General features: G+C 55.0%; 1 protein-coding gene across 2 annotated transcripts in view; it reads left to right on the forward strand.

The window, feature by feature from the left end:
- The window catches only part of UXS1 (UDP-glucuronate decarboxylase 1), a 148,372-nt gene that overhangs the window by 110,549 nt on the left and 13,060 nt on the right, over window positions 1-24,763 (forward strand). For both annotated transcript variants that reach the window (XM_079791998.1, XM_079791999.1), the window contains exons 7-11: window positions 2,356-2,460; window positions 5,347-5,406; window positions 7,939-8,060; window positions 20,610-20,729; window positions 24,682-24,725. In XM_079791998.1, the coding sequence (XP_079648124.1) occupies window positions 2,356-2,460; window positions 5,347-5,406; window positions 7,939-8,060; window positions 20,610-20,729; window positions 24,682-24,725 (451 nt within the window). The remainder of the gene's footprint in view (window positions 1-2,355; window positions 2,461-5,346; window positions 5,407-7,938; window positions 8,061-20,609; window positions 20,730-24,681; window positions 24,726-24,763) is intronic.

Below are 24,763 nucleotides of genomic sequence, written 5' to 3' on the forward strand. Positions count from 1 at the left end.
TTAAACTGAAACTATCCCCATTGAACAATAATTCCTATCCCCCCTCCCACTAGCCCCTGGTAACCACCATTCTGCTCTCTGACTGTGAACGTGTCTACTCTAGGAACCTCCTCATATAGGTGGATTCCTACGGTGTTTGTCTCCTTGTGACTGGCTTATTTTATTTCGAGTAACGTCCTCTAGCCACAGCCAACCCCGCTAGGGCCCTTTCTCCTTTCTCCGTAGAGTGACTTGGTACCCTTGTTGAGGATCGTTTGACCATATACACACACAAAAATTGTTTGGGGCTCTTTATTCCATTGGTGTATATGTCTGTCTGTATGCGAGCGCCACACCATTTTGATTACTGTTGCTTTGTAATATGTTTTGAAATCAGGAAGTGTAAATCCAAATAATCTTGGCAAAAAAGCCTCACAAGTATCCAGGAGATGGGACCCACAGTCTTTCGCATGCTGTTCTTGCCTCCCTCCACATACGGTCCTGGAACAAGAAAAAAAGTTACTGATTATTCCGGGAACCTGTGCAGTGCCTGGAATTTCCTCCCACAGTTACTGTTCCTGGAGCCATCCAGCCCCCTTTTCCCTGGCCTTGGTGGCTCTTGTGTACGCAGTCTCAGAAACCCTCTCTCTCAGGCTTGAAAGACTGATAATTGGAGCGAATTAAGTGGGGACCAAGCCCACAGCCTGGAGCCACCACTTGTGCTCCTTGTCTGAGGATGAGGAATTCTCATCCGACTCTCACTCCGGGGTTGGGGAGCATGTCAGGAAACAGCCCCAGATCCTTCAAGGTGCTGCAGTGATTCCCACACCTTCCTGGAGCTGACAGGAGATTTTCAGGGGGACGGTTGGTGCGTGGGTGTGGGTGGGAGCTTGGGTACTTGTGGGTGGCGGGGGTTTTCTGAGAAAGTGATAGCAGGGAACTCATCATGGGGACTGCTTTTCGAGTTTGCTCATTTTGCCTGTCATCTCTGAAACCTAGCTCCTGTGTGCTGTTACCTGCAAGGACAGCCCTGGTCCCTGGGTGGGAGGTGGGTGGGAGGCCAGGGGCAGGGAGGCCAGGGGGGCGGTCGTGGAGGAATCGCTGCAGGTGCCCTGGCATGGGCTCAGGCTGTGAGCAAGGGAGGCCTCCTGTGTAGCAGGGTTTCGGGCCCCCCACTCCTTGGCTCTCTTGTGACGGTGCTTGTTTTCTTTGACCTAGAGCTACAGTGGCCTAGACCTGTGGTCAGCAAACTGCGGCTCGCGAGCCACATGCAGCTCTTTGGCCCCTTGAGTGTGGCTCTTCCATAAAATACCACGGCCTGGGCGAGTCTATTTTGAAGAAGTGGCATTAGAAGAAGTTTAAGTTTAAAAAATTTGGCTCTCAAAAGAAATTTCAATCGTTGTGCTGTTGCTATTTGGCTCTGTTGACCAATGAGTTTGCCGACCACTGCCCTAGACTGTCTGCCTGGAGGGATGGCTTTCCTCCTACGGGCTTGTTCATCACTCCCCTTTCACAGGAGACCTTGTTCCCAAGGGCCTCTCTGTTGTGTGTCACTGTTTGTTAGTGACCCTGGAGAGCGAGGGTTTGGGGGGATGTTGAAGTGATGCCTGTGCACGAGGGGAGGTGGGGTGGAGTTGGAATTGCTGTGCCATTTGTGGCTTTAAAACTCCTCCTGTGTACTGGATGTGTAGGAGCAAAGTGAAAGTTGTTTTCTTACCAACGTTTGAGCCTTTGCTTTTATGCCAGGTTTGTTTTACCAATTAAAAATGTTTACTTTGAATCAGCAGTTTTCCACTGTGTGCCGCAACAATGTTTAAAACATGCGATACCCGACCATTTAGTCTGGGGCACTGACCTCTTTTCCCTGAGATTGTCGAATAAATGACAACAGCCAGCCAATGATAGGCATTCCATGTGAATGAGTCTAAATTGTACCTATTTCTTTTGTCAGATTGGCAGAAAAATACACTTTTTGGTGTGCTGCAGAATTTTAGTAATTTTTGTGTGCCCATGGGATGAAAAAAGGTTGAGAATCGCTGCTTCAGATATTTGTGCTTAATTCTGGGTCTGAAAACTCAGGCTTCTAATTTGACTGCTTCACTGGGGCAGAGCTTCTCAGCAAACAATCAGCTCAGCATTCAGATTGACCCTGATTAGAGGAGAAATGTCCAAATAATTGGCCCAGCACATGTTTTTGTTCCAGATAATTAGGCTTTCAGTTTTTGTTTAAAGTTCGTCTAATGGCAAATTAGTTTCTATGGAGAATAATAAAATAACTAAAATTTTGGTAAAGTTACACAAAGTGTCTACTCAGATATTCAGAATTTTTTTAGTGTTTTCCTTGGAAATGACATACTTCGGTTTTGTCTCCTGTAGTTGACCAGATATACCACCTGGCCTCTCCAGCCTCTCCTCCAAACTACATGTACAACCCCATCAAGACGCTGAAGACCAACACGATCGGGACGTTAAACATGCTGGGTGAGTTGCCCTTTCCTTGTGTTGCAGCTGTTGTTGGGAATACTGTAGCCAGCCCACGGGTAGGTCTTGGTGCTGTGGAGTGTGATCCTGGTCTTGACACCCTCTCTCAACCGCCATGTGGGCTCTTCCACTGAGACTTCATTTGGCATCAGAATTGGTCATGGGGAGATGGTCATTGCAGTAACCAACCAGTCTGTGTTGTCCCAGTTCAGTCCCCTGGGAATACCACCTGTGCCTCTGGTGAGGACCCAGCCTCCCTCCACTGTCCCCTCTGACTTGCGGTGCGGTGCCTCTCCGCTGGAAAGGGCACTGGAGGCTCTGCTCCGATTGGGTTGGAGAGGATGACACACACACAGCACACACTCCCCCGCCCCGCCCCCATAGACACACACAGACACCCCCCCCCACGCCCCCCTCCACACACACACACAGATTTCAGCAGCGCTCCTGGAAAGTGGGAGCACAGCTGTCCTTACGGGGCTGTGGAAACCTAGTCCTGGCTCCAGACAGAACTGCAGGGCTCACTGAGAAGAGCGAGATGAGAGGGAGCCCATTAAAGGGCCGCGTGAGTGTGTTTCCACACGACGTGGGTGATGTGCACACGTCCATGCTTGAGATGGGAGGCATGGGCAAGCTTGGCACAGATGCCCAGTACACTAGGGGTTTTGATTAGTTGCAAACCGGAAGGAAGGAACCACTTTTTAAAATGTCAAGTAAAAACAGGTTTAGTTATAGGATGTGAAGCAGGTTCTATAAATGGATTTGGGAACTAGTACTCAGTTTGAAGTTGACTGCAGCCTCAGACAAGGGTCTGAAGAGGCAGCTGGAGGTTGGTTTTCACGGCTTGTAGACGGCCCTGGGAGCTGAGCTCCGTGGGAAGGGAAAGGGCCTTTGTCCTCTGTGTTGTGCCCCTGCTTCTGCTCAGAGGTACGGTGTGTGACAGGCTGCCCCTCCTGCATGCCAGAGCTAGACCCACCGAGGAAAAGCCACCGAGCGCAGGATGCCTGAAAGACCTCCTTTGGCTGCGCAGTCAGGGTGCCCAGGGCACTGTCCTGGCCACTGTGGAGGGCATTCACATAAGGACTGTGCTCTGGCTCTTTGCCAGGGATTGGCTTCTCGGGCGAGAATGCATGGGCACAGGCATCAGTGATTCCCAGGAGGGAGGGAAAGGTCTCAAAAAAGAGGCGTCCGTGCGAGTTCAAGGTGCAGGTGACTCCTGGGGCCCGAACCCTGCGTGAGGTTGGGCCTGGAGGTCTTGAAGGAATGGCAGAGGGTTTCCAGGAATGACATGGACAGAAGCTGGAGAGGGACAATTGCTAGGCCAGAAAGAGACCCAAATGGGACTTTGTATTCCGAACTGAGAGGAGCTGTTGCTAGCCATTCTGCACTTGAGACAGGATGCCTCGAACGTCGCCTGGCTTTTCCGGGTAGTGACCTTCTCTGTGCTTCATCGCCTCCCTGCTCCTGTGCTTGGCGTCTTCCTGATGCAGCCTCTTTGTCCAGCCTCTGCGTAGGCACCGGGCCTGGCCGCAGCGCCGCCCTGGTCTCCTGGCTGCGGCCCAAGGCCCAGAGGCCCTGCGCGGAGGAGGCCAGCATGGAGGAGGCAGCCTGTCTCGAGTGCACCCTGTCAGTGCCCTGGTCATGATACTGAACTGTAGTTTTGCAAGTTTTTACCATTGAGGGAAACTAGATTAGGAAGGGGTACATGGGATCTCTGTATTCTTTCAACTTAAAAGTTTAAAGAAGAGACCTCGGGTCCTTCACTGTGAAGCAACTACCGTTGCCTCTGTGCTGTGATGTGTGGTCCGCCTCTCGGGCTCTGCGGGGTGAACTGGAGGGAAGGAGATGGGGCCCAGTGTTGGGCGCCTATGAATTCCATGTCACACTACATCCCGACCATTCCTTCCTCAACCACAGGGCTCATTTGCACAGGTTATCTCAAATCCGCAGCGCTGTTCTCTTGTTCTCCAGGCACGTCCTCATGGCCCCCCAGCTGCTGCGCACTCCCACCCCGGTCTCCTCACCCTAGGACCCTTCCCTTCCTCTGTCTGCCCGGCCTCTCCAGAAGTGGCTGCAGGCTCTGTGCTCTCCCCTCCCTCTCCTCGCAGCCCTTCCTGTGCCCGGGGGCCGGGGGCCGGGTGCTGAGCCCGTCTGCACAGGGCTCTGTGGTGGAGGCCATTGGGGAAGCGCTGGGTTAAGTGCAGGGCCGTGGAGTTCTCTGTACCTCCTGCACATCGGGACGCTGACGCTGCACCTTGTGTGACCACCATAGAGAAAGCTGTTCTCGTCCATTCTGCATGTCGGGGCGAATGCAGGAAAAGTTCAGAGCAGGGGGCGGAATGTGGGGAGTTGCTTCGGGGAAGGTGGTGCTGTTTAAGCCAAACCTGGAAGGAGGCGGGAGGGCGGGGTGGAGGTGTCCAGACGGGGGCTGGTTCAGGTGCAGTTGCAGGTGCCGGGAGCATGTGGAGGAAGTGCCAGATGGACCATTTTGGGGGGCAGTAGTGGAAGGAAGTTGAAGTGCGCAGGGCCTTATCTTATGCCAAACAGGGTGAAGCTACCTCATGAAATAGTGGGTGATATGTTGGGGCAAAGGAATGTTTGTGAAACTCCTCAAATCACACATTATCAAACAGCAGGTCCTGCGTTTGGCCCTGCTTAGCTTGCAAGTATCTCACTAAGTACTGGGCTCCTCAGGGTTCACTGTGCTTTTCCTACTGTTTTTATTGGTTTGTAAGTAGATGCAATAAGAGTGGATAACTGAGGATGCGTGGATGTCAGATGCCATTAATACTGAAAGATTGCTGAAATTGGCGACCAAAACGTGCATGCGTGTTTTTTCCTGTTTCCCTGAAGTGACAGTTGCTCTTGTGTCCCTGCTTCCCGTAGGGTTGGCGAAGCGAGTCGGTGCTCGCCTGCTCCTGGCCTCCACCTCGGAGGTGTATGGAGGTAAGTGGGGGGCTTCTCTGGGACAGTTCGCACCCTGTCTTAGGTGAGGAAGTAATCCATTTCTAAGGAGGCAGCGCTGTTTGACTCCAGCGCACAGCAGCCAAGAGGCTCCTGGGTCTGCGATGTCTCTGCCATTGTGGTCTCAGGCTCCGCCTCCCTCCCGCTGAAGCACGCCCTCCGGGCCTGGATCACGGCTCCCTGGCGCGGAGGACTGCCCGTCACGGTTCCACGGAAGTGGTTTTGCATTCTGCTCCGAGAGCACCCCAGAAATCGATTCATTGGGGATTCTTTGCCAGTCTAGCAGGTGCACGTTATTCTTCAGTGTAAGGCAGTGCGCGTCATGAGTGACCCCGAGAACTGGGGGTTGGCCTTGAAGAGTGCTTGGCGAAGGGACTTGTGCTGGTGCCTCACTGTTGCATAACCATTTCTGGAAGAATCTACCAGAACACTCAAGGGCCTTTCCTGCCAACCTGCAGCACTTCACCGCCCTCCGTGAGGAGTGGGGTGAGGGCTGACATGACAGGTTCAGTTCACGTGGATGAACACTTTCAGTTCACGTGGCAGCAGGAGCCAGGCATGGCTGTGGTGGAACTTATCCACCTCATGTACCGTTGCGGACAGAGAAATGCGAGTGGGAGGGCAACATGGAAGAGGCGAGTTTTTATTAACGGGAACCAATGGGAAAGTCTGAGAAATGGAAATTCCACTCCATGTAGTCATGTTCTTTGTAATCCCATGGAAGGCAGAGCACCGTCCACTTCTCTGAAGTCCTCTGGGGTTAAAAGGGCGGGACTGCCCAAATTCCCTCCCCTGTTGGCCCTGTTGCTTAGCAATGGGTGGGTGAGTGGACCTGGAATTCTCCCTCCCTGTTCTGTCCATATCAAGACTCTGCAGGGATCAGCAAGTTCCCCACGCGCATCGGATGGTCCCCTTTCTCCTCGGAGGGGCTTCACGTGTCACCTAAGGAGTGGCGTTGACAGAGTCCTCGGCCTGTGTCTTTAAATGCCTCAGATACAAAGGGGCTTGAGTTCTCTGTCCAGGAGGGCCCGTGACATCTCTTCTCCACACCCACCGTCTTTCTCCTCCCGCCTCATTTGTTATCTGAGCATTGGCAGCAGCTTCTGGTCTTCAAAGTCGTAAATAACGTCAGGCTGCACTCCTGGGCCCACCTGGTGCTCTGCTCTGATGTCTCATGACTGCATAAACGCGCTGGTGGCGTGCGCGCTGGCCTGTCAGCCGGCACACTGCAGGCGGGAGCCTGGCTAGGAAGCATGTGACTGGCCCTTACCTTTTGTAATTTCAAAGTGATCGCATGAGGAACCTTTGTAAAGCTGTGCCTTGGACCTCGGCATTTCAGGGGTGGGTGGGTGTGCCCAGCCTTCTCCTCATTGTTGGCCAAATTTCGGATCGTCTCCTTTGGAGTCTAGCTGGCCAGTCCTTGTGAAGAATCCCCAGGAAAGGTCTGATGGGGACCATCCGTCACATCTGTGTGAATTGACGTCACTGGTTTTTTCTCTGGGCGTGTTTGCCTTAGACCTTTTCTCGCAGCATGCAGTAAAAGCGTGCCTCTTCTCAGGGGAGGTTAAAGCGCAGAAGCAGATAGAAGGTGTGCACCTGCACTGAGCCTCCGCCGCCCTCTGAACAAGGCACCGGTCCCGGTGGGCGACCGCAGGGGCAGTGTGTCCCCTCCCTGTACCCACACGCCGAAGTCAGATTCTGCTACAAGTTACACAAGGAGTGGATTTACTACATGGGTTCCTGGACTTGTCCACATTTCTTGGCAAAGATTTGCACATTTTATACCATGGGTGTACATGGTTGTATAAAATTCCTGGTGTACTAAATTAGTTATTAATTTACATTCCAAAAATATACTTGTGTTAAAGAATGTTACTGGGTTTTCTTAAGTAGTCATTTCTCTGGTACATCTTAACGTGTGATTGAATTACACACCAGAAACACGGGAATTGGGGACTATAAAACATTTGCCAAAGGATCAAGCAGCTGTTTACTATTGACCTCCCACCGGCCCTGGGCCAGGCCTCCTGGTGTCTCTGAGGTTTCAGTCTGTGCTGGTGATGGCACACGTGAACGTTATCTTCCACAGAGATGCTCTTACATTTTTTTCAATAAATACATGCTTTGCTTTCATCACATATTTTATAAATTTAAAATTGAACCATGTATCTCCGCACATAGATTATATTTAATTGTAGTTTGACAAAGATTTAAAAGTTGCGAACAATTTATGGGAGAGAGGGGAAGACTAAAATAGAGAGCCTTTGATCTTTTCATTTTTTCTCTGTAAAATACGGTATTAGCACGAGAGGTAAGAACAGCATATCCCACTGGAACTTAGTGGAATGTGGAACACTGACTTCTCGAGATACGGGTCAGATTTACATTTACCACATGTAAAGTTTATTTTGGTCTTCCCACAGCTCCCTTTTGTATCATAAATCATCAGTGTTCATCATGGGTATGAACTTGAAACAAGGAGGGATGAAAACACGGTTTCGTTTCTCCTCATAGACCCTGAAGTTCACCCTCAAAGCGAGGAATACTGGGGCCACGTGAACCCGATAGGCCCCCGAGCCTGCTACGATGAAGGCAAGCGGGTTGCGGAGACCATGTGCTACGCCTACATGAAGCAGGTATTGGCCAAGCGCGTATGCTGGGGGCGCAGACACGCAGAGCGCCTGTTTCGCTGAATGTGCAGCATTGAAGAAATGAAATGCCATGATTACCTGCAGGGAGGTGCTGGGAAGGGAGCCCAGACTCCACTTTTAAATTAATGGTATTAGCAACAGCTTTCTTCCTTTTAAAATGGTGATTTCCAGGGGATGAATTCCTCGCTTTGGAATACGACCGCAAGGCTCGAAACACCATGCTGCTTTTTGCCTACGCGCCATGCCCACCTGCGGCCAGAAGTACCTGTGTTTCCTGCAGCCCCCGAATCAGTGGCTTGTGCTTTTCACCTCCGTTCGCTATAGGTGTGAAAGTGAGTGCATGGTTGCTCTCGTCTGGACCTCTTTAGGCGCTTTTCTTCACTATCTCCTGCTTTCCAAGTTACTCATTGCTTCCCTGGGGGCTGTCCCTGGTGGTTTCGTGCCCCAGATTTGCTCCCACACACTGGAGCAGACAGAGCCCACAGACCGAGGCAGAGGATCTGGTTCCGCCTGGCTCTGTTGCCGCCTCGACCTCAGAGGTGTGGCCTGACCTCCTTGGTCACTCGGTGCTCGGCTCTGACATGGGCTTCGTGCGTGGCCTGCCTGCCTCAGGCTGTGCGGGAGCCAATGAGACCTCCAGACAGGCCCAAGGGACCGGGCAAAAGCCTGACTAGTCCACCCACCTTGGTGACCGTCCTGTTGTGCTTGGACCAGCGCTCTGAGCTCATGGACGTGCCCTTCATTAGAGGGAGGGACGTGGACTGGACAGGCTTGTGCTCTCAGGACCTAAAGAGGAGTGGGCTTGTGTCCCTGGGCCCAGGGTCCCTTTTGCTGCAGGGAGCTGGGAGTTCAGAGGTCATGGGCTTCGTGGGAGGGAGAGGCACCCTGGATGCCTGGTGCCGAGTGCTGTGGCCAGGGTGTCCCTGTGTGTCTTTGTTGCTGTTTTTAGTGAAATGCCAACATTGAAGCCCACAAAATTGCCTTGTGCCGATGTCGGTATTTAGGCCTTTCTTCCCTATTTCTCAGCCAGAAGCAGAACTGATTGCTTTCCAAGCTCCTTCAGAAGTTGGCTCAGAGTACCCATGTATTTTTAAGAAGCACTGACCAGTTTTAGAAAGGACATACCGTTATCGTTTTTGAGCCTAGGATATCTTGATCCCAAAATAGAAGATGGTCTCCCAGATAGATAGCACACCCGTATGCATGGTGGTACTTCAGAAAGCGAACCTGAATGCCAGGGGACATGCAATTGCATTTTATCCCACGGTAAGTGTGAAGAGGATGTGTCTCTCACCATTTACTTTTACTTTCAGTCTTGTATTTCTCAGTGAATTTTTACATAGGTACAGCTGGTGGGCAAGTAGGACAATTTTATTGAAATTTTAATTTTTATTATAGGATTAGTAGTGTAACTTAATTGATAATTTTGTAAGCATACATATTACCTTACGGAATGAACTGATGATGACAGTATCCTATATATTAAGAGGAATATGCTAATTATCCATTACGCCCTGAGGCTTAATGACCAACCATGTAACGACCAGATCATGGATCAGCGGGAGGGTGGGGCAGCAAGCTACAAGTGGGCGGCGGAGAGCTACAGGAGGGGGCAGGACAGCAAGCTATGAGTGGGTGTCTGGGGGGTGGAGGGAGCTACAGGAGGATGGGGCAGCGGGCTGAGAGCTACTGGAGGGTGGCAGCAAGCTACTGGCAAACTACTGGCGCACGGATTCATGTGCAGGGCTACTATTTTAGTAATGATACTAGAGGCCCGATGCACGAATTCGTGCATGGGTGGGGTCCAGCTGGCCTGCCCTGATGGGGCCCCATTGGGCCGGGCTGGCTGGGGAGAGGGCCCGCGGGAGGTAAGCTGGCCCCAACCCCGATTGGGGTAGTGGGCCGATCGGAGGCAGGGCCAGCCAGGGGAGGGGCCATGGGAGGTTGACCAGCCAGCCCCGCCCCCGATTGTGGTTGGGGGGCCAATCAGAGTTGGGTCAGCCATGGGAAGGGGCTGCAAGAGGTTGGGGCAGTCCATTTGGGGACCCGATTGGGCAGGTTGGCTGCCACAGTGCACATCATAGCGACCAGTCATTCTGGTCATTCTGGTCGCTTGGCTTTTATATATATAGACTAGAGGCCCGGTGCACGAAATTCGTGCACGGGGGGGGGGGCAGCGGGGAGTGTGTCCCTCAGCCTGGCCTGCACCCTCTCCAATCTGGGACCCCTCATGGGATAACCAGCAGTTGGACATCCCTCTCACAATTCAGAACTGCTGGCTCCTAACCGCTCACCTGCCTGCCTGATTGCCCCTAACTGCTTCTGCCTACCAGCCTGATTGTCCCTAACTGCTCTCCTGCTGGCTTGATTGCCCCTAACTACCTCTGCCTCGGCCCACACCTGGTACCCAGGATTCCCTCCTCCAGCTGACCACAGGCACCCAGGATCCGGGCTTCCCTCCCTCTGGTCAGCCATAGGCGCCCAGGCTGGCTGCAGCCTTAGGGGATGGTGGACAGGGGGCTTCGCCTGTGCTGCAGCTGCAAGTGCTGGCGCCCAGGACTGCAGGGTGGGCGGCTTCTCTGTCTCCCAGGCCACAGCCAGCCACAGTTACTGGTGCCCAGGTCCGCAGGGTGAGCGGCTTCTCTGTCTCCCAGGCCACAGCCAGCCACAGGTGCTCGTGCCCAGGACCGCAGGGTGGGCGGCTTCTCTGTCTCCCAGGCCACAGCCAGCCACAGGTGCTGGTGCCCAGGTCCGCAGGGTGGGCGGCTTCTCTGTATCCCAGGCCACAGCCAGCCGCAGGTGCTGGTGCCCAGGTCCGCAGGGTGGGCGGCTTTTCTGTATCCCAGGCCACAGCCAGCCGCAGGTGCTGGTGCCCAGGTCCGCAGGGTGGGCGGCTTCTCTGTCTCCCAGGCCACAGCCAGCTACAGGTACTGGTGCCCAGGACCGCAGGGTGGGCGGCTTCTCCATCTCCCGGGCTGCAGCCAGCCTCAGTTACTGGGGCCCGGTTTCTCCATCTCCCCCAGGACGTGGGGCGGGTGGACATGGGGTGGGCAGCTTCTCCAGCTGGCTGTAGCCTGGGATCATAGGGCAAGCGGCTTCTTCGTCTCCCAGATCGCATCCACCCTCAGGTACTGGCACCCGGTTTCTTGTCTCCCCCAGCACATGGGGAGGGCGGCTTCTCCAGCTGGCTGCGGCTTGGGATCACGGGGCAGGCGGCTTCTTCATCTCCCAGGTCGCAGCCAGCCTCAGGCGCTGAGGCCCGGTTTCTCAGTCTCCCCCAGGAGGTGGGGCAGGCGGACCTGAGGTTTCTGCTGCTGGCTGCAGCCTGGGATCACAGGGCAGGCGGCTTCTTCATCTCCCGGGCTGCAGCCAGCCTCAGGCACTGGCACCTGGTTTCTTGTCTCCCCCAGGACGTGGGGTGAACCGCTTCTCCAGCTGGCTGAGGCCTGAGATCACGGGGCAGGCAGCTTCTTGGTCTCCGTGGCTGCAGCCAGCCTCAGGTGCTGGGGCCCGGTTTTTCCGTCTCCCCAGTACATGGGGCGGGCGGACCTGAGGCTTCTGAGGCTGGCTGCAGCCTCGGATCATGGGGCAGGTGGCTTCTTGGTCTCCGTGGCTGCAGCCAGCCTCAGGCGCAGGGCCCGGTTTCGCCGTCTTCCCAGGACGTTGGGCAGGCGGACCTGAGGCTTCTGAGGCTGGCTGCAGCCTGGGATCATGGGACGGGCAGCTTCTTCGTCTCCCGGCCGCACCCAGCCTCAGGCGCAGGGCCTGGTTTCTCCATCTCCCCAGGACGTGGGGCAGGTGGATGTGAGGCAGGCGGACCTAAGGCTTCTGAGGCCTGGGATCATGGGGCAGGCGGCTTCTTGGTCTCTGTGGCTTCAGCCAGCCTCAGGCGCTGGCGCCTGACTTCTCCAACTCCCAGAGACCTGGAGAGGCTGGGGGGCGGGGCTGCCGCCATGTTTTCAGTTTAATTGCATACTCACTCAGATTGAATGGTGGGCGTGGCTGGTGGGCGTGGCTTGTGAGTGTAGCGGAGTGATGATTTGCATATGACTCTATTATTAGATAGAGATAGCCAGCGTTTGCTGAGCACTGACTGTATGCCAGGAACTGGAATACACCTCTGGGTGCTGGCAGGGCACGCATTTCACCCACGTTAACACCGTCAGCCACGTCATCGGTTGGTGAGCTCTGGAGCCTAGCACCTGTATCACTCTGGACTGTCAGCATTTACACTTCTGCTCACATGGGTCCCGGGAGATGAATGGCACGGGTGGCACTGCCCTGGAAACTGAAGTAAGGTGCCCATCGGAAGCCCCTGTGTGGACAGCTATCTGAGGCTGAGTGCCCTGCTCAGCAGGGTCCTTGTGAAGGACGCACTCACGGGAAGGATGACGCTCTCTGGAAGGTGTGACATGTCTCCTCACACAAGAGGCCCTAACAGCTGATGGCTGAATGGACGGAAAAGACACACCTGTGGCCAAGGTCACAGGGTGCCAGCCAAGTGGGCTGGTCTCTATTCGGCTCAGCCTGTGTCAAGGCTCAGTCAGTTTATTCTCCCCTCATTCCCACAGCCCCTTTGCGGTGGATGTGGCTCACCCATTTTACAGATGGAAGAGTGGGCCCTAAAACTTGTTTCCAGCTCCCAGGCCTATAAGCAGAGCTTCACCCTAGGCCTGGAAGCCCTCAGGGTGTGTTCCTCCCCTTTCCCTGCCGTGCTGGCGGGCCGTCGGGGGTGAGGAAGCTGGGCCAGCAGGAGGAGATGCAGCTCTGGGTCCAGGGCACCGGGTTCCTTTGGTGCACAGTGGGGGAGTGTGACACCCAGGACGGGTCCAGGCCACGCACTGCTCGGAATCACCACTCTCCGCAGGGCAGGGAGGCCGTGGCGGGAGCCGCCGCAGCTAGCGTCGCCTCCCAGCCCGTGCGCAGCCTTCCAGGACAGCAGCTTTTAGGAGGAATTCAAAACTATCTGTGGACGAATGTAAAAAAAAAACCCGAAAGAAGGATGAATCGGGTGGGGTTCTATGTCTTTGGCATGTTTTAATTAATCATTTAATAAGATATTTTTAATACATAATGGCATATCCACTTTTAAGTATAAATCATTGTTTTCTCTCCCAGATGGTATGTGGATATATTTTACTCTGAATCAGTATAAGGATTGAGAATATAAACAAGATAAATACAAGTAGGAATAATCTTTTTATAGTTTCTCTTTTCCAAAGAATTCTCTTCTGAGTCTCTCTTCATGAAATATGCTAATGTATTCAAAATAGAATTTGACTTCCCAGAACAAAAGTCTGTGGCGCGTATCCATCTTAGAGCACAGAGAGCTCCCTTGGGTTTCTTCCAGGGGATGGGGGAGATGGAAGTGAGATCAAGGGCACGGCATCTTTTGCGAACACTTTTAACTTGTCAGAGAGGCATTAAAGGGTGGCTCTGTGTGCACTGGGTGTGGTGGGTTTGTAAAGGTGGGGACTTCTCCGGTGGGTGTGGCCAGCTCACTGCCCTGCGGAGCGGAGCGGAGCCCGGTGCTGCAGATGTGTGGCCCACCCACTGGGCAGGGTCAGCAAACAGGCCGCCATTCATAGCACAGACCAGCAGAGCAGAGGCATGAGCACCGATGGTCATCTAGCCCGTGGCTGAGGGAATGGCTTTGCTTTACTCTCTGGCATCAGAGTACTTAAAAATTTTTTAACATAGTTGGTATGTTCCTTATATTTTAGTTTTAAAAAAGCACTCCGCAAGCAGCTGGAACAAGTCAAGTGTTCTCTTGGTAGCATTCACACCTGCCCAGCTCTGCTGACTGCTGGTTGGGCACCCGCCCTCCGTGCCCGCTGCCCTCCTAGGTGTCCCCTCCTGGCCTGGACGTGAGCTTAGTCTGCTGTGTAGCAACACTCAGGCCCAGTGGTTACGACACAACGAAGCAGGGCTGTTGGGAGAGATTGCTAGGCAGACGGGTGCTGCTGCCCCTGACAGGTGTGGCCTCCCTCTGCCAGGACCCCGAGCGGGAATTGCATGCTCCAGAGCCTTGCTCAGCAAAGGGAGCTCTGCATCCTGTAAGGGCCTCTTCCTGCCCGGGTGGGGAGCAGAGCCCGTCCACGTGTGGGTGCTTCTGCCTCAGGGCTGCGTGGCTCTGTCCCTCCCAGGGGCCCGAGGAAGACTAAGGAAGTGTCAGAGCAGGGCCTGCTGGCCCTGGGAGTACTTCCCCTTAGTTCTGTCCTGTCCCTACAGGTAGATATGCCCGGGGGCCTCTCTCGGGACAGGCTGTCCACACAGTGGAGGGCGGTCCTCTCCTGTGAGCGCCGCTCTCCCTGCACGCTGCTTCTCTGTCCCACCCCGCACCTTCCGTCAGTGAAGACAGTGACCACAATCACACTGCCGTGTTCGGGGCCGGAGCCGGCTTGCCAAGCAACGGCCACATAGGGGAACTGTAGGAGAGCCATTTAATCCCTGCTGGTAACATCTCTGTCCCTGGAGATGTTGGGGAGGGAGGCAGCCCTGCCCCTTCATTGCACTGCCTGCCTCCCCAGCCCCTCGCCCCTCCTGCTGAGACAGATGCAGAAAAGAGGCATTCGGATGCCCCTTCCCCGCCCGGGGTTGTATAGTACCCCAGTCCCTCCACTGTTTCCCACCCCCAGGCATTAAAGGGCTACTGGTGGAAATGTCTCTGAGATACTTCCCCTGGGGTTCCCACTGCATCGAGATTTAGTGGAATCGAAGGAGGTCAAAGTTCCAGGGCAGATACCAGGTTTAGAGCCGTCACTTGGAAATGGACAGGAATGATGGCCGTTTCAAAGCAGATTCGTGTGTTTTCTTGAAACTCAGGAGATGGATATTACTGTCCCATTCCAGAGATTATGATCTGAAATCTGGCATCTCAAGTGCCTTCCCAGGAATGTGCAGCTGGTGAGGGCCTCCCAGGCTCCCCTGGGATTCCAGGCGCTGCTCCTGTGTGTGCCTCAGATGTGGCCCACTGCTGTTACGCCGGCGTGACTCACGCTTGCGGAGTTATGCTGGCCCTTGATAAGCCTCTTGAGGCTTGGAGACACGATTGGGTGAGTGAGTGCGTCACCCCCAGCTAGGACAAGACCATGGGCACGGTGAAACAGCCCCCTGTCCGGCCGTGTGGCACAGGCCCTCCGCCTCGCCAGGGTGAAACATGCACCCCTTGGTGGTCAGCAGACTCCCTGGCAAGTGGAGTGCTGAGTGCGAGTCAGCAGCTTGTGTTGCTCTCACTGGTCCTTCAGAGGAAGGTCTCCTTAAAGAGGCATGGTGCCTGGTTTTTTGCCCATGGAAGCAGGCTTTGGGTCACTGGCCCTTTCCTCAGATGGGGAGTAATTATACTTTCCTCCAGGATGTGGGTGCCACCGGACAACCTCCCTCAGCAGCACGTGGGTGCCTGCTGACTCTCCACCATCCTGCGCAGGGCACCGCAGGAGGAACCCCAGGGGCTGCATGTCAGGTGGCCAGCGGGCTGCACGCGGCCGCACCGGTGCCTCTGTCCTGACGCTGCATAGGAAGAGCCAGTGCACGAGGGGGGAGCAGGTCTCATGTTGGGGAGCCTGGGTTTGTGCTGATTTGATTTGGAAGGTGAGGCTTAATATGGAGTTAGTCTTGGTGCAAACTGGGCTTGAGAGCCAGAGTTGTTGAAAAATCATTGTGACCATCTCTGCAGCTGCACCTGTCCCAGGCGTTGTCCTGAGTCACCTAAGGTGACAATCCGAATGGGAGCAGCTCCCTTATGGAGTGGCCAGGTAGCGTCTACAGAACTCTGCTTTTCAGGAGGCCGTGTTCTGGAAGGAGCCTGAGGAAAAGGAAGGCGGAGGACAGAAGTTTCCTGCAACCCTTATGAGCCCATTGACCCTCCTGCCAAGCATGTGGATTTGCCTGTTTTTCTGGTCTCTTCCTAGAATGAAGCCACATTTATCCCCTTCTGATTCTTCCCTCATCTTAACAATGAAATACAAGTCGATACTTCTGAGTTATTTTCTGTTGAATTCAACACCTCTGTCCCTGCCTCCTTCCTCTCCCCATATTTTTTGAAATATTCTCTGATCAGTAGAGAAAAGGGCTGATTTCAAATTCCTGGACCAAGTATAACAGCTCAGTCCTAAGAATCTGAAAAGTCATGTGAAGGTGTTTTAATTATGTATTTCTGGAAGGAGTTCACAGAAATATAGTGCATCGGTTCCTAAAAGTTAACCATGTGCCGGATCCATCATTCCCAACCATGTCCTGTCTCAGCACATGTAGAAGCAGCACACCAGGGACAGAGGTGAGGGCTGTAGGCAGGTGGCCAGTGGGTGGGACAGAGGTGAGGGCTGTGGGCAGGTGGCCAGTGGGTGGGACAGAGGTGAGGGCTGTATGCAGGTGGCCAGTGGGTGGGACAGAGGTGAGGGCTGTAGGCAGGTGGCCAGTGGGTGGGACAGAGGTGAGGGCTGTGGGCAGGTGGCCAGTGCGTGAGACAGAGGTGAGGGCTGTGGGCAGAGGGCCCAGTGGGTGGGACAGAGGTGAGGGCTGTGGGCAGAGGGGCGGCCAGTGGGTGGGACAGAGGTGAGGGCTGTGGGCAGAGGGCCCAGTGGGTGGGTCAGAGGTGAGGGCTGTGGGCAGGTGGCCAGTGGGTGGGACAGAGGTGAGGGCTGTGGGCAGGTGGCCAGTGGGTGGGACAGAGGTGAGGGCTGTGGGCAGAGGGGGCCAGTGGGTGGGACAGAGGTGAGGGCTGTGGGCAGAGGGGGCCAGTGGGTGGGACAGAGGTGAGGCGCTGTGGGCAGGTGGCCAGCCGGGGGGCGGGGGGTGCTCCAGCCTCTTTGAGGCCTGACGTGGGCCCTTGGGACCCTGCTTCCGATTGCTTTTAGCTCACTGTTAGGGTGGAATTCTGCTGCACAGCCTCATTAGCTAAGGGTCTGTTGGGCTCCCAGCTTGTGCCAGATTTAAGGTGGTAAAATGAGAGAAGGATTTCAACCAGTAGTGACAATAGCAACACGGAAGTGTCACTGGGCTTGTGCTGAGGGTAGCACTGGCTTCATTTTGTCATAGCCTGTAGGAAGGTGCTCTCCTCTCCAGCGTTCCTCTGACTGAGGGTGAGTGGAGGCTGGGGAAGCCGTGGAGCACGGAGCCCAGTCCTCACACCATCCTGCCTGCCTCGGATGCCCCGGAAATGTATGCCTGAAGTCTGGTGGATCCAACAGGTTAGAACACATACGCTGGGAAAGTCCACTAATGCAGTTTATAAAAAACATTTAACTTTTGTATCTATGAAAACGTCTGTGAAATTCATAATTAAACAAGGTAGTTTAAAGAAGACTTTTAGGTTTAAAAAATATGCTTTCTTGATTACATACTTAAAAATACGCTTTTCCTGCTCTGGCTGGTGTGGATTCGATCCCCAGTCGGGTGTTTATAGAGACAGGCAATCAGCGTTCTCACTCACATCGATGTTTCTCTCTCTTTCTCCCCCTCTCTGTCCCTCTCCCTCTCTCCTGTCCCCTTTTTATTGTAATAAAAATAGAAACATTTTTAAAAGTACACAGAAGAAAAGGAATGTCTGTCCTCCCACCATGGAAAGAGAGCGTGTTCAACTGTGTTGGCTCATCTTCCCGGCCCTTCAGCCAGTAGTCAGCATGGGGTGTCCTATTGTCTTTAGTTTTGGGTGTAACAGGTGGGGTGGAGGCAGAATGTAACCCTTTAAGAATGTTTCTGTGTCCCTTCCTTCCCAAGGGGAAGCATTCCTCTCTCCTCAGATCAGCTATTAAGCATTCACTGACCTTTAAATCGCTATTGAGGGCCCTGGCCAGGTAGCTCATTTGGTTAGAGTATCATGCTGACATGCCAAGGCTGCGGTTCCATCCCCATTCGGGGCCCATACAAGAATCAATCAATAAATGTGTAAGTAAGTGGAACAACAAGTTGGTATTTTTCTCTCCCTTTCTACTCTCTAAAATAAATAAATGATTTATTAAAATAAATATTCGAGTGATAAATTAGCAAAAAAATATGTGAAAAAAATGATCAAAGACTGAGCATAACATGATCCTATTTGAATAAATATTTACTGGGAGAAAATGTTGAGACACAGGTGTGCAGGAGCCGTACCAGAGAGTTCACACTGCGGCCTTGGGTGAGCTGTGGTGCAGGAGCCCTACCAGAGTGCTCACACTGCGGCCTTGGGTGAGCTGTAGTGCAGGAGCCCTACCAGAGTGCTCACACTGCGGCCTTGGGTGAGAGGTGGTGCAGGAGCCCTACGAGAGAGTTCACACTGCGGCCTTGGGTGAGAGGTGGAGCAGGAGCCCTACCAGAGAGTTCACACTGCGGCCTTGGGTGAGAGGTGGAGCAGGAGCCCTACCAGAGAGTTCACACTGCGGCCTTGGGTGAGAGGTGGTGCAGGAGCCCTACCAGAGAGTTCACACTGCGGCCTTGGGTGAGCTGTGGTGCAGGAGCCCTACCAGAGAGTTCACACTACGGCCTTGGGTGAGCGGTGGTGCAGGAGCCCTACCAGAGTGCTCACGCTGCGGCCTTGGGTGAGAGGTGGTGCAGGAGCCCTAGCAGAGAGTTCACACTGCGGCCTTGGGTGAGCTGTGGTGCAGGAGCCCTACCAGAGAGTTCACACTACGGCCTTGGGTGAGCGGTGGTGCAGGAGCCCTACCAGAGAGTTCACACTGCGGCCTTGGGTGAGAGGTGGTGCAGGAGCCCTACCAGAGAGTTCACACTGCGGCCTTGGGTGAGAGGTGGTGCAGGAGCCCTACCAGAGAGTTCACACTGCGGCCTTGGGTGAGCTGTGGTGCAGGAGCCCTACCAGAGAGTTCACACTGCGGCCTTGGGTGAGCTGTGGTGCAGGAGCCCTACCAGAGAGTTCACACTGCGGCCTTGGGTGAGAGGTGGTGCAGGAGCCCTACCAGAGAGTTCACGCTGCGGCCTTGGTTGAGAGGTGGTGCAGGAGCCCTACCAGAGAGTTCACACTGCGGCCTTGGGTGAGCTGTGGTGCAGGAGCCCTACCAGAGAGCTCACACTGCGGCCTTGGGTGAGCTGTGGTGCAGGAGCCCTACCAGAGAGTTCACACTGCGGCCTTGGGTGAGCTGTGGTGCAGGAGCCCTACCAGAGAGTTCACACTGCGGCCTTGGGTGAGAGGTGGTGCAGGAGCCCTACCAGAGAGTTCACACTGCGGCCTTGGGTGAGAGGTGGTGCAGGAGCCCTACCAGAGAGTTCACACTGCGGCCTTGGGTGAGCTGTGGTGCAGGAGCCCTACCAGAGAGCTCACACTGCGGCCTTGGGTGAGCTGTGGTGCAGGAGCCCTACCAGAGAGTTCACACTGCGGCCTTGGGTGAGCTGTGGTGCAGGAGCCCTACCAGAGAGTTCACACTGCGGCCTTGGGTGAGCTGTGGTGCAGGAGCCCTACCAGAGAGCTCACACTGCGGCCTTGGGTGAGAGGTGGTGCAGGAGCCCTACCAGAGAGTTCACACTGCGGCCTTGGGTGAGAGGTGGTGCAGGAGCCCTACCAGAGAGTTCACGCTGCGGCCTTGGGTGAGAGGTGGTGCAGGAGCCCTACCAGAGAGTTTACACTGCGGCCTTGGGTGAGAGGTGGTTCAGGAGCCCTACCAGAGAGTTCACACTGCGGCCTTGGGTGAGCTGTGGTGCAGGAGCCCTACCAGAGAGTTCACACTGCGGCCTTGGGTGAGCTGTGGTGCAGGAGCCCTACCAGAGAGTTCACACTGCGGCCTTGGGTGAGAGGTGGTGCAGGAGCCCTACCAGAGAGTTCACGCTGCGGCCTTGGGTGAGAGGTGGTGCAGGTGCCCTACCAGAGAGTTCACACTGCGGCCTTGGGTGAGCTGTGGTGCAGGAGCCCTACCAGAGAGTTCACACTGCGGCCTTGGGTGAGAGGTGGTGCAGGAGCCCTACCAGAGAGTTCACACTGCGGCCTTGGGTGAGAGGTGGTGCAGGTGCCCTACCAGAGAGTTCACACTGCGGCCTTGGGTGAGCTGTGGTACAGGAGCCCTACCAGAGAGTTCACACTGCGGCCTTGGGTGAGAGGTGGTGCAGGAGCCCTACCAGAGAGTTCACACTGCGGCCTTGGGTGAGAGGTGGTGCAGGAGCCCTACCAGAGAGTTAACGCTGCGGCCTTGGGTGAGAGGTGGTGCAGGAGCCCTACCAGAGCTTTCACACTGCGGCCTTGGGTGAGCTGTGGTGCAGGAGCCCTACCAGAGAGTTCACACTGCGGCCTTGGGTGAGCTGTGGTGCAGGAGCCCTACCAGAGAGTTCACACTGCGGCCTTGGGTGAGAGGTGGTGCAGGAGCCCTACCAGAGAGTTCACGCTGCGGCCTTGGGTGAGAGGTGGGATATGTTTGACTTTCTTTGGTGTGACTGTGTAGTTTCAGGTGTGTTTACTGCAAGCACATTGCACATGATAAAATCAAAACAGCCATTTTCACTTGGACGGAAAAGCAGACCGTTTCTGACATGTTTATGTTCAGGGCACTGGGAATACAAAGCCTCCCAGCGGCACGGAACTAAGCCATCTCACTCTCTCTGCTCCATGTCCAGGAGGGCGTCGAAGTGCGAGTGGCCAGGATCTTCAATACCTTTGGGCCGCGCATGCACATGAATGACGGGCGGGTCGTCAGCAACTTCATCCTGCAGGCGCTCCAGGGGGAGCCGCTCACGGTAGGTGCCGGCCTCAAGTAATGAGTGCGTGCTGGTTCAGGGGTCACGTTCCTGAAGCTGCTACTTGGGGTATCTGTATGCCCCTGCACCCCTAGTGGCTGGGAGGGGAGGCGGGTGCATAGGATCCGGGAGAGGGATGACCAGTGTGACTTGGGTCACCTTGCTTTCGAAGCCTGCCGAGAACATAGAGCATGGGCCACTGGCGTGGTCCACACTGCCCAGGCCTCGGGGTCTGTCTGCTGTGCCGGCCTGCCTGCAAAGACCTTCCCGGTGCTTGCTTATCCCACTGGCTACAGCCAGGGTTGTGTCTGTGCTCAGGGGCCGCTCAGGTGGCCAAGAAATGGACATTTGTCTGGTTGATTTCGGCACTTTTCTCTGACCGGCTCTCCACCCAGGAAGCTTCGAGCCTGGGGCCACCTGGTGGGTTGGGGTCAGTAGTCCGAGTGTGTGGCAAGGAGGAGGCCCCGCTGCTCAGTGCCCTCAGGCACCCCCTCAGCCTGCTAGGCCAGGGGTGTGCTGGTTAAGTTCAGGCAGTTTTCTCCGGGTTTGCCTAATGCTCAGTTCCTTCTGCTCTCCTCTTCCTGCTTCTCTCTCCTCCTGCCTTTCCCAGTCCTCTCCCTGCCTCCCGCCTCCATTTCTTTGCTCTTCACGCTGTGGCTCTGTGAGAGCTCAGTGCCTGGTGGGACTCAGATAGTTCTGCAGGGCAGTTTGCTTGTCAGCTGAGTGTGTTCCTGGGGGAATATGGCTGCATGGACATATGAATCCATCTGTCCATACATCTGTCTTCCTTTCTCTGGCTGTCTTCTAATGGAGTCAGTTGCTGTGTCTGTTCTTTGATCTTTACCTGTTAACTCATATTTAGTGCTCACAACAGATCCCTGGGGTGCAGGCGGCTTACTGTGCCTGGTTTCCAGATGGGGAAACAGCAGCACGGAGATTAGATAAGGTGCCCAAGCTTAGGTGGCCAAATGTTGGTGGCTGTGTTTGAACCCAGGGCCTCTGCTCTTGATCACCGTTCTTAGATGTGTTTGCTGTACTGCCACCAATTTAGAACCAAAAGCTTTGCCAAATTAGAACCAAAAAATGATGTGGCTTTTTCAGGTGAGTTTTGTTTGACACATTGGAGGGAAGAGGTGAATTCAGACCCCAGCCGAGGTTTGGATGCCCCAGCCCGCCGCCCCCCTCCACGCTCAGTACACACCAGCTCTGTCTGTCTGTGCCTTGGTGTCTGAGGACAGGCACGCTCATCACACACACTCAGTTTTCTCTCCCTCACACCATGTTGGATCCACCGCACATCCTAGTGGCCTTGCCCTAAGTGGATCCAGGTGCCTTCTCACCTCTTCTCCCACTGACCTGGTCCATGCCTCTGCCCGCTCCCACTTTATTGCTGTGGCCTTTAATCACTCTTGACCCAGCAGCCAGAGGGAGCCTCAAAAGAGAAGTCGGGAGCTCCAGCCTGTGTGCCAGCGAGAGCTGGACGCGGGTGCTGCCCAGGACTGCAAGTGGTCTCTTGACACCTCCTGTCAGGCAGGGGGTCCCCGGGGGTCTTTCAGAACATGCTTGTTTCCTGTCACAATATTAACATCAGAGATCACTGGCCAGGGCTCAGGTGCTTGGAGCATCGTCCTGTGCACCAAAGGGTTGCAGGTTCAGTTCTCCGTCAGGGCACATACCTGGGTTGTGGGTTAGATCCCCGGTAGGGACACATGTGGGAGGCAACCGGTCGATGTTTCTCTTTCCTTCCTTCCCTCTTTTCCTCCCTTCTTCTGTCTCTAAAAATCATTAAAAACATCCTTGGGTGAAGATTAAAAAAAAAAAATCACTGATAACAGATCACTGGAACATCCTAATATATAAAAACTCTGGATCCGTAACATCCCAACGACCAGAGGCTCGACCAACCTGAAGTCAGTCCTGCAGTAAGAGGGATGTCTGCTGTGGGATCGGGCCTAAACCTGCAGTCAGACATCTCCCGAGGGGTTCTGGATTGGAGAGGGTGCAGGCTGGGTTGGGGGACACCCACTGCTGCGCCCCCCCCCCCCAGTGCACGAATTTCATGCACTGGGCCTCTAGTATAATAATAAAGAAAAGTTTGTTACAGACACAGTGAGCCGATGCTGTGGGGATGTGCAGGGTGCCACACACCTACAGTATGTAAAGGCGCAGGACAGTGGAGCGCAATCCGAGCAGGCATGCCTGTCCGCAGTACCTGTGGGCACAGTGAAACGCCCATGCCTGTCCGCAGTACATGTGGGCACAGTGAAACGCCCATGCCTGTCCGCAGTACCTGTGGGCACAGTGAAACGCCCATGCCTGTCCGCAGTACCTGTGGGCACAGTGAAACGCCCATGCCTGTCCGCAGTACCTGTGGGCACAGTGAAACGCCCATGCCTGTCTGCAGTACCTGTGGGCACAGTGAAACACCCATGCCTGTCCGCAGTACCTGTGGGCACAGTGAAACGCCCATGCCTGTCCGCAGTACCTGTGGGCACAGTGAAACGCCCATGCCTGTCTGCAGTACCTGTGGGCACAGTGAAATGCCCATGCCTGTCTGCAGTACCTGTGGGCACAGTGAAACGCCCATGCCTGTCCGCAGTACCTGTGGGCACAGTGAAACGCCCATGCCTGTCTGCAGTACCTGTGGGCACAGTGAAACGCCCATGCCTGTCTGCTTGTTGCCAAGTTGTGTGAGTCACACACGGGAGCTGCTTATTGAGTTCATTAAGCTTATCTTGAAGAGACTTTAGTTCGCAGTTCAGTTAAAACATGGAAACACGCAAATGCCGTCAGAGCAGGGTTGCTTCTGCTGTGCCGCCGGCTGTTTGTTCAGGTTGCAGGTGAGGAAAGAGCTTCCCTGCGGTGGTTTCCCAGGACAGCCCACGTGGGGCAGACGTAGGGTTTGAACCTGGGTCTCTGTCATTTTAACACCCTTGCTTTTTCCAAAGGAAATTATGGGGAAGCCATACTTCTAAGACCAGTCCAAAGTTAGCATTTTATTTACTCCTTGTATGGGTAGCGTGGGATTGTAAGTGACTCCTAACTTGGGCCCTTCGTCCATGCACAGATGAGAGGCTCTTAGGCGCTGGAGGCCCAGCGTGGGTGGTGCCGTGCTCCCCGCGCTCTCCCGCGGGTGCTCCCCCTGGCCTGTGCGCAGCGGCCTGCCTCTCCGCCTGGGAGCCCTGAATGACCAGGCTCTGTGACCTGCACACGGTGCTTAGTTCCCGGGCCTTGTTGTTTCGCACACATTCGCTGAGCACTTCGCTGTGCTGGGCTGTAGTAGGGCAAAGGTGAGTCGGCCCCGATTCCTGGCCCAGGGAGCTCTCGGCCGGGGAAATAGGTATGAATCGATTAGCGGAAGACGGTCCCAGAAAGAGCAGAGCAGTGAATTCTCTCCTGGGAATGAGCCAGAGGAGGTGTCCCAAGGAAGTGGCGCCCGAGCTGGTCCCTGAGGTGAGGAGCACTTCCGGTGGAAAACAGGTACAAGGCGGAGACATGGAAGCATCCAGTGGACAGGAATGGAGCGTGAGGCCCCCTCCCTCCCGCCTCCTGGCTCTACCCAGAGTCGCCAGGGTCGTTCTCAGCCTTGGCCACGCATTGGGATGACCTAGGGAACTAGTTGTAAACACACCTACGCTGGGTCCCGGCAGAGGCTCTGTGGCCTGGCCTGACCGAGCCCAGCTTCCCGACGGGCAGCCCGGTGGAGGACCAGGTGGGCGGCCCGAGTGCTGTGTGTGTGCAAGTTTCTCATCTGCTGGCTCCTGTCCCAGAACCTGACATACTGCCTGGCACGTCACGGGCCTGATGACAGGGGACTCCTTCCGGTGATGTCTTCTGAGGAAGAACTTCATGCGTGCGAATACACACATGCACGCGTGGTTCTGCCCCCTGCTCACCGTTGGGCACCGTGTTGAAGCACCCACACGAGGCCTAACTGTCTGTTTCCTCCTAGGTGTACGGATCTGGGTCACAGACCAGGGCCTTCCAGTATGTCAGGTAAGACAGCCGGGCCCGCTGGGAGCCGCTGGGCCTGG

This window comes from Cnephaeus nilssonii (genome assembly GCF_951640355.1).
Source record: "Cnephaeus nilssonii genome assembly, chromosome: 15".
In the NCBI taxonomy this organism is placed as follows: domain Eukaryota; kingdom Metazoa; phylum Chordata; class Mammalia; order Chiroptera; family Vespertilionidae; genus Cnephaeus; species Cnephaeus nilssonii.